A 9,785-nucleotide genomic window follows, 5' to 3' on the forward strand; every position below is an offset into this window, starting at 1 on the left:
CATGAAACTACAATCTGTAGCAATGTTTATAGTCACAAATTCATGGTCAGATTTAAATACGTTTGTGCTTCAAAAAAACAAATATGATCAGATTGTATCGTTTATATGGACATGAGTAATCTGAATAAATGGCCGATTAAACTAAAGATCTTACATTCCAATCACCTACGTCCATGTAATGTAGCTTATGTTTTGTTTTTGTTTTTTAGCCTGTGTTTTAAAGTCAGGATAGTTTTCAGGGTTAGCTTTCTGCTAACATAGGGTTTTCCCTTTAGGTTAAAATATACAAAGTTAATCTAATTGTTTACTTTGCCATTTCTCCTATATAGCAAAATGGAAACCAGATTTATCATTATTTTCTATCAACAATGCCTTCTTTCCTTCACTCTCTTATAAAGGAGTGTCAGCAGATGACAGGATCAGAGGTCTATTTTCCAAATTAATGGAACTTAGTATCGGCCAATCACTCAAAATCGTTCTAACACACTTTGAGGTTTGTCCTTCTAATGAGATAAATTCTTTTAGGAACTATTGCCTTATTTTTGCAAAATCTTTCAACATATTGATCAAAAGTATCCCTGATACTATTAGATTAATGTATTAATGTTTATTTTCCTGTGGCTCCTCATGTTTATTTTTGGTATATATTGCCATGCTGAAGGTGCATCTATAGTTAAGATCATTTATCCAGGGGCAATAACTCGAGTTGTAATGAGAAGCTTAGAGCTCAGGAACAAATCAGGAGCTCGGCGGCAGAGTGACCACATGCAGTAACCTTGTATTTTACAATGCAGGAGCCAGAACGCAAACTTTCAGAACCCCCGGTGTGAGAACACCCCCTTGATTGGCAGGGAGTCCCCTCCACCCTCTGTAAGTGCACACTTTTTAGATCACACTCTCCCTTCTGCTGTCTTCCAATAGCCACAGCAGAGCTGGAGAACATTTAAGACTCCCAGAGATTTGATTTATTTGTTCCACAAATAGAGAGGAAGGTGTGCATCATTGGCCATCTTTATGGTCTAACAGCATTCTGTGTGTGGATATTGGAAGGCAGTCCTTTTTCCCTACATCAAGTGTTTCCCCACAGCAAGTGTCATCTTTGCTCAAACTAGAGCGTGATCATGGTTCACTTTCAAAGCGTCATTTTGGCAGCCTGGGATAACTGGAGCTTGAAAAGAAGCAGTTTGTGTGTGAACTGAAAGAGAATATCAGCTGTTGGCCTCTATTTCTGATGTACAGTGGGTGAAAATTCACCTAGGTGTTATGAACGTTTTGCAGTCTACATGTATTCATTTTTATTGTTAAGCAAAACTGATTTATACATAAATATACTAGCTGATATGAATTTTAGGTGCATCTCAGTTAATTGGTATGTTAACAGAGGGCACTTTTCTAGTAACTGCAGTTCAGATTGTCACTTCCATACTACACCAAACAAACTAAGATATTGAAAGAATTTATGTCGATTTATCTCATGAATGGTTATTAAAACCCCAAAACAAGTTTAGACATAGTTTCAATATTACATAAGACCAAAAACTAATTTTAAGACAGAAACACCAGCCTACTTAAATGATATCCATGTGCTGCACGGTTCATGTATTCATTGTTTAATCAGAGCCACATTTGCATGAATTAATGCATCAGTGGAGTTAATACTTCTTAGTAGTTCTTCCTTAATTCTTGACATGGTTTAGATCCGTTTTCTTGGCAGCCAGTTAAAGCGCTACTTTGTTCTGGTTAGTTCTGCAGGTGTGGGTCCTTCTGGCAATGTGGGCAGGAGCTGCTGGAAAATCAAATTAGTCCATAAAGCATGTCAGCAAACAGGAGTATAAAATGCTTTAAGTTTTCTGGTAGACGTTTGCACTGGACTGGACCTCTTCCTGTCGTGGAGCAATGCTATGACCTTTGAATAGGGATTAAAAATGCCTCATATTTGGTCTTATGTAATTTCATTTTTATTTTGTGGTAATCTGAATTTTGGGTTTAATATTCTAAAAGAAATACTTGACATATATGAATGCGTTTGGTAACTAAACGAGTCCTAAATGAAGTAAAGGTTTCAATGATGGTCTTCCTCAATGAGATCATTGTCTACTGGTGATTTGGGCTTAGGCTACTGCTGGGCTTGTGTTTGTTGAGGTAAAACAAATCTGGCATCATTTTGCTTTGATGCTGTGGACTGTGGTAATTGATCCCTATAGATGCGTTCTGTGCCTGCAGTCTGAACGCTGCGTTTGCTCGCAGTCATTTTTTTTTGGACAGAAATTCAACACCCCTGAAAAAAACCTATGAAGGTCCTGCTTTCCCCTCCCTCCTGTTCCACACTGTGTCTGTGTGTGCACATCTTCTAGTCGAGGTGTATGTGTCTGCTGTTTCTGTGCACCCCCTCACCCGTCACCTTTCACCGTCGAACAGCCACACCGCCACTTTCCTCTCCACATCCACTGTCACCAACGTCCACAAATGGCCGCAGCTCGTCTTTTTCACAGAAACAGCTGATCATCTGCCCTCTTCAGGGATGTGGAAACCAAAGAGCCTTCTTCTGTAACTATCACACGAAAACCCACTAACTTTACCAGGCTAACCTACTACATCAGAAGTAGAGAACTAATTGAATCCCATCTCCTGATCTGTGATAACATCACGTAGCTCTAATCAGCAGCTAAATAATAAATGACTGTTGTTATCAGATCCTGGCTGTCCAAATGACTGATCACATGACCTGTATGTGTGTGTTTACCCTTCCATCTTCCTGTAATTGACACCAGATATTTACATAAACTGTATAAAGAAAGAGGAGATCAAATCTATCTGTTTTAGTTCAGGAAAGAACAAAAAAAAATGATTTCTGTTTAAATACCTAGAATGTTGAAGTTTACTGAGGTGGAATTCTGTTTAAAGAACAACAGTGTTTTCCTGCAGGATTTTGAACTCTTTGCTCTTTGCACTGGTTGATGATGGACGGTCCAAAACACTGACCCTCTGTCCTGATGCCATTTTATCAAAGAAAGGAAACACTCTATAGCTTTGTGACTGATGCTATTTATGCGACGATGTCATCCATCTGCGCTAATTCATACAGCAAAACAATCACACAGCATGATGCTGTCACCCCCATGTTTCCCGTTTAGGATGGAGTCATAAAAGGGCATGACACCAGGGCATGTCTCCAAAAGACAAGAAGAGACCTCATTCATCTCCTAAGAGGGAAACTGGATTGTCACAGCAGTTAGCATGTCTGTTCCTTATTTTATTCTCTGAGTCGCCTTTCAGCTCATACTGGACTTATTTCACTCTTAACAGGCAAGGCAAGTTTGTTTATAAAGCACAATTTAGTACAAAACAGTAAGAGAGATACAAAATAAAAGCAGTATGAAATCCAGTTCAGATAAAAACTCATTAAAAGCAGGTAGTGATAAAGGCTGTGTTGTATCCGCCTCAGACAGCATCTTCACACGTCTTTGTCTTTCATTCTAAAGAAAAACATGTTTATCAAAAAAATTAATAAAACTGATTTCTTCCTACAATGAAATCTCAGATGGGCCTTCAAATGTTCGAATAAAACACCTATCAGAAAATTAAACCCAAGGAGAATCCATGTAAAAACAGTTTTGTCTCCATTGAACTTTTTTTTTTTTTATTAAGCTATTAGAAGCTTACGAAGCTATGACATCATCGTCTAAGCTTTACTAAATTGTTTGAAGGCAAAATAACAACTTTTAAGAGGTTTGTAACGTCTCTGTATTTTTTATTTTTTTTATCAATAAAATAAAATAATCTTAATGTAGTAAAAACAGGAAGCATTCAATCTGATTTTATGCCAGTAAGAATAAAAGCTTTTCTTTTTTAACGGTGTGTGTAAATATCTGGGTTCAGCTGTCGTCCTGCTGGTGCATCTCTTGTATGAAGGTTTAACTTTGTCCATCATGGTTCCTTTTTCCTGTTCCTTCCTTTTCTTCTTCTCTTCCCTCTCTCCATCCAGTACACCTCCAGTATGAGAGCAAAGTACCTGGCCACCAACCGACCGGAGCAGAACCGCCGCTCGGTTCCCAACGACCAACTGGATCCAGCGAGTCGGCCTAACCCTGCAGCCCGACCTCAGTCCTCCGTCCACTAGAGACAAATTCAACGCAGCACTGCCTCAATTTGTGTTCTCACAGCCAACAGCAAGACCCAACACAGCGCTCAGGCCGGAGCACGGCTAAGTGCTTTTAAGCTCCGGCAGGACCCCTCATCGCAAAGTCCTCAGAATCTCCCTAAAACGGTACCAGAAGCAACACCTCCTGCTCTAAAGGGTAACTGTTTTTACGTCTCCACCACCTCTATGATGAGTCGCTCCCGTTCCCCTCTGCACCTTCTTCCCTCTGATATCTCCCTTTCCGATGGGATCTGTTCGCTGCCTTGCCAGTCAGTTTACCCCCCCCTCAACTCCTGGACACCTTTACATTTAAATAACACACACACAGTGTACATACAAAGCTGTAAATAGTGCAACATGCGCTTTATTCTGATTTCATTAAGAGTTAGACTGTTTAATCCTTCCTGGTTATGTGGTGTGCTTTGTGTTCATCATGGAAACTCTTTGCTGTATCTCTTACACAAACACACACAAACTGGCGGATAAACTAACTGAAGCTCATGTGTATAAATAAGCCAGTGACTCAGAAAGCCATGATAATAGATAGAAACCTAGCTGTGCCGCCACACACATTCCCTCTTTGACTCGCCGTTTAGGACTTGAGTCGGTGCGTCTACATCTTGTTTACGTGCCCCGTCTGCACACGCATTGATTAATGCATTTTGAAGTCATTGAACCTGGAGCCGTTGTGCAAAACAAATCATCTCGGAAGCGGACGCTGAAGAGCACGGATGCAGATAGGCTCAACTAGTGCCAAATAAACTGACAAATAAAAATAGAAGATGCCTGATTCTGTTCTCGTCCCACTGCCTTCGGATGACGCATAAAGGGAAAACATGGAAGGGGCGTGAGTCGTGCAGCTGTCAGTGATGTGGGAGCGGATACTTGGAAGGTGAATGGACAGACATGTTGGCGATTTTAAAACTTGTAAGGTGCTATTTAAAGCTGTCAAAGTCTCAAAAGGTCAAGTAGAGAAGGACAAAATTTATATTTTCATTTTGGGTTGTAATGATGGGACATATAGTGCCTCGTAAAGGTGTTCCTAGCTCTTCAAGCTTTTCCCCTTTATAACCACAGACGTCAGTGTATTTGAATGGATTTTATTCGACAGACCAACAGGAAATTAAACATCAAACTGTGTCTTTTTGCAAATGCAAAATATCCCAAGCTCAATCAGAATGAATAGTGAACAGACATTTTTAAGTTTCACAGCAACTAAACAGCACCTGCTGGATTTTCCGGGGTTAAGCAGCTGCCTCTGCCTTACATTTAACCAATGGGAACATTCCAGGTGACATGTACCTGTTCTGTCCCGATGTTAAATTTAAGTCTTATCTAACAAGAGGCACCTTCTACCATAATTTGGCATTGATCCCTACACAATTTATCTTCCTAAAGCTGTTGGTTCACTAATTTTCTCTAATAAACTTCAGTGGACTTCCCAGGAAATCATTATTTATGAGATTATATGACCAGAAAATATAAAATCCAGTATTACTTTTATATTAATTCACAATCACGTCTTACTTTGTTTTGGTTTGTCATGAATTTCCAGTGAAATACATTGAAGTTTGTGGCAAATTGATCAAATGTGGAAAAAAAATCCAAGGGGTCTGCAATATGAGGCACTTCAGCAAGCATGTTTGACTGGATCAAACACTTTTCCTTTATATCTGCTATAACATGAAGATCTAAAGTAAATCAGGAGGATTTGTTTTTTTTATGCAAAATACTGTGACCAGCTGTAGTTAATATTTTCTTTATGTTCTTGTATCCTTCCTTTTTCAGTTTGATACAGTATATACATTTTTTTTTTTTGCCTTGCACCACAGTGAATTTTTTTTTTTCTTTATCAGTCAAGCACAAATTCTCCGGGAGTCGACTTTACAAGATGGAGAATTTAAAACTCACTGCCTGGGACACTGCCATGTGGCTTTTCCTCCTGCTCTAAAACTGTACAGTGTAAAGACAGAAACAGAAAAAAAAACAACAAAAAGAAAAAAGCTGTAGTTGTGAATCTGTGTGTTTTACATCTCTGCAGCGTGATTGGCTAACGCTCTTATCTCAGTGTTACTCTGTGCGAGTACAGTCCATCAGTGTTTTAGCCAGCCTAAATAGCCTGAGTCACGTCTACATCACAGCAGCCCACACACATTGCCGTAGATGTTCTCATACATGCTTCATAGGTACACTTACATTAAAATCTCTCTTTCCATAATTTTTTCCTGTTTCCATCAGGAGCTGTGGTAACTGCACGATCTCATCGCACTGATTTGCATCATAGGTGGCATATTAGGTATAGATGGAGTTTCACGATGAGCAGCCTGACATTCGTAGGTGTTTTCACCCCCACCGTTCTTATAAAGGATTCTAATCTTGTCTGCTTGAATTAATCAATGACAAATTCTCGGATCAGCGAGACAATCTAACATTTGTGGTTCTACTAGAAGGAAATATCCATGTCGAGATAATGCTACCTATGGTCTAAGACTTTACTGTGTTTTCTTGCACCAGTAATGGAAACGATGTTATGATCTTTGGGTCACTGATGAGTGGCCTCTCATGTTTAAATGCTCTTTAAACACTTAATATGTTTTTTTTATTTTTATTATTTCTTCTGTCTTGTAAAAAGAAGACTTTAGAGATGGAATAATCACTAGCTGTTTTTTTTTAGGGGGATAACGAACATTGCTTTTCCTTTCGCATTAATTGTGAATGATTCTCTGTATTGCAACGTTTTAATTATTCCAGTGTTTTCTGCTCACCTGAATCATGAGCTGTATCTGAAGTTCTGTGCAGCGCTCAGTGCTTGGTTTAGGGGAGGATCTGGAGCCACGCCTGTGATTAAAAAACAGTGATTGGTGTGTGAGTGTGTGTGTGTGTGTGTGATGCCTACAGAACTTCATATACAACATGTGTACAGATGTGACAGACGGACAATGTTTTCTATCGATGTTTTTATTTTTCCGATGGTTTTAACTGATATTAACGATATACATGTCAGAACTGTGGTAATGATATTTCAGCCTGGAATAAATGTTCAAAACATGAAATTAAACACTTTTAACATACGATTCGAGGCTCTGGTCATTTCAATATTTAATGTTATCTCATTGCAATCAGGCTCTTAACATTTGCTGGATTATCACCATTAACGCTTCATTTTTTTGTGAGTTCTACTACCAGTTTCTCTATAAACCCTCAGTTGCCACTAGGTGTCAATGTTGACAGATGTATCTATGAGAAGTATTTTCTGAGTGAGCCATAACAGTGTCAGCGTTGGTGTGGCTATGCTAATTTTGCCTGGGATCTTATAGAGGTCACACAGGTGACCCACCCAGATCAGAACCAGTGGAACAAACTGTAACCGGCTCAGAGATATTTCCAGGAATACTCCTGCTGGTGTAACATCAAGAAGTACACAAGGTTAGGGGTTTAACAGAAACGCAAAACAACAAGGAAGTTGACTCATTACAGTTTTATTTACCGTAACGTCTACATACAATCCAGATACTGGATAGAACATGGAGCACAGGGACAAAAGCTGCATATAAATGCACAGAAAGATGAGATACAACTCAACGTGAGTTACCTTAGAGCTGGACTGCTGCAACATTGTAAGAGCAGTCTGAACTTCATGCTAATCACAGTTCATCCATTTCTCTTGAATAGAGCAAGAAAAGTCCACTTAGACTTCATGAATTGTTCAAAATAGAAATTTAGCTAAAGGGAAAATGTTGCAAGCTATGACCTTCAAGGATAACGCAGCAGAGAAACTTTGAAAGTATTCGTTTTGAAATGTCTCACAAATTTATCTGCCAAAATGTTCCCCTATGGTATCCAGGTGCTTCTATTAACAAAGAGCCAGTGTAAAAAGAGAAAACAAGAAAGTTCTCACATATATACATCAAATACAGGTTAATACTTTTCAACATGGAGTTAAAATGGCAGTCTTTCTTCCTAGATTACTTCATTTTATCCACAGTCCTTCACAGAGCAATCTGATAGAGAGGAGGCAGAGAAAGCTCATTTATGTCATCCTTAAAAGGTTCAGTTTGTACAATGATTAGAGCATACTAAAAAAATATGAAGTAATTCATTTGGATAAGAAAGACAGGCACAAGTTAAGACTTGATATGTTGTCGTAATTAAAGAGTTTAAAAGCCAAGCAGTTTGCCAAAGAAATGATATAACGTTGCTCCCAAAAACATGATAAATCCTTGTCAGCAAGAAGGCTGAGATAATCTTTCTATTTATAGTTTTCCTACATCTTTTACACTCAATCACACAAGAACGCAGAAATCCTCCAAAGTGCTGAAGTATCTATGGCCTCACTTGGGCCTGAATGTGGTGCTGTTACACCGCCAAAGACTGGTAACTATTCACTCCCCTGGAAGATTTTAAATTCTGTTGAATTTTTGATTCCTTCTGTAATTGTTTCCACTGGCATTTAAACAAGAGGTCAGCAACTTTATTAAGGCTGAGATCTACTGCATGGGTACAGAGCCATAGGAAGGGCTACCAATACTGACCTATGAACTGGAGGGGTCAGTGTTCACCTAAACCTTACACATAATAAACATATTTATATTTTTTCCTTTAATTTTCAATTTTTTATTAATTTAGATGTCATTTTGAAATCTCTATAAATGTCTAAATTCTCTATATGATTAAATTATTAAAAAAGAAGTGCATCAGAATACAATGAAATCTCAAACTTAGTTATTCTGTTTTCAGAAGGCACTACATTGGTGACCCCTGATCTAAATTATGCCTTTATGCTACGTTCAGACCGGACGCTGCAAAAGCAGCAAAATCGCGTCTGCTCCTTCATTTTTGCTGCTTGTACCAGTTAGTTCTGACGCGCGGCTGAAGCAGCTTTGCTACTCTGGCTGCGGGGTGCAAAAGTGGCTCTGACGTGCGTTGGGCGGAGCTTCACTATCCTTTCTCTGCCTTGCAGCTATATTTGCTGTGATCAGTGGGAATAAATTAGTTTTAATATGTTTTTAAGTGAGAAAATACACCTGAAAACTTCATCAGTGCAGTCAGTTCATCCAGATTATAATCCTGCCTCCCAATATTATTTCTGTCGGAGCCGCTCAGACCCCCACATACCGGCGGTGCGCCGACAGAAGGAATCCCTTCAACAGCAGCCTCTGGCGGGTCGCCTCCTCGCGGTTTACCGCGGCGGCTGGTAGGTGTTTTTCATCTAAATAATCCGATCTGCAGGCACCAGAATAATAAAAGCGAACATATTCTGCCGGCAGATGTATATATTTTAAGTTAATTATGCGTTAATAAACTGTTTAAGAGGAATAATCAGAGCGGTCTGTGTCATCAGCGCTGTGTCTCTCTCCCAGCCAGCTCCCAGATCAGCTTCTCTGATTGGTTGACGCGGTGCGTCGAGCAGCAAAAATTCAATTTTTCCATCTCGAGCAGCAACGCGTTTGCGGCGCGTCACGCGCGTCAGATGCTTAAACGCGCCCGACGCGCTGCTTCAGCTGCTCAGACGCGCTGCGCCTGATGCTCAAAACGCGCCGCGGGACATTTTGCTGCGCCTTGACGCGCGTCAACCATTGACTTTGCATGTAAACTCGCTGCTTCTGTCGCGCCAGCTGCGCCCGGTGTGAACGCAGCATTACAG

The 9,785-nt window shown here is 39.8% G+C and overlaps 1 protein-coding gene across 2 annotated transcripts in view; it reads left to right on the top strand.

Moving 5' to 3' along the window:
• Nucleotides 1-7,215, top strand: part of ttyh3b (tweety family member 3b) — a 32,217-nt gene extending 25,002 nt beyond the window's left edge. For both annotated transcript variants that reach the window (XM_038285310.1, XM_038285309.1), the window contains 2 exons: nt 795-870; nt 3,986-7,215. In XM_038285310.1, the coding sequence (XP_038141238.1) occupies nt 795-870; nt 3,986-4,120 (211 nt within the window). In that variant the 3' untranslated portion in view covers nt 4,121-7,215. The remainder of the gene's footprint in view (nt 1-794; nt 871-3,985) is intronic.
• Nucleotides 7,216-9,785: the final 2,570 nt, after the last annotated feature.

This window comes from Cyprinodon tularosa, unplaced genomic scaffold, assembly GCF_016077235.1.
Source record: "Cyprinodon tularosa strain WSP-4 unplaced genomic scaffold, ASM1607723v1 ctg21, whole genome shotgun sequence".
Lineage (NCBI taxonomy): Eukaryota > Metazoa > Chordata > Actinopteri > Cyprinodontiformes > Cyprinodontidae > Cyprinodon > Cyprinodon tularosa.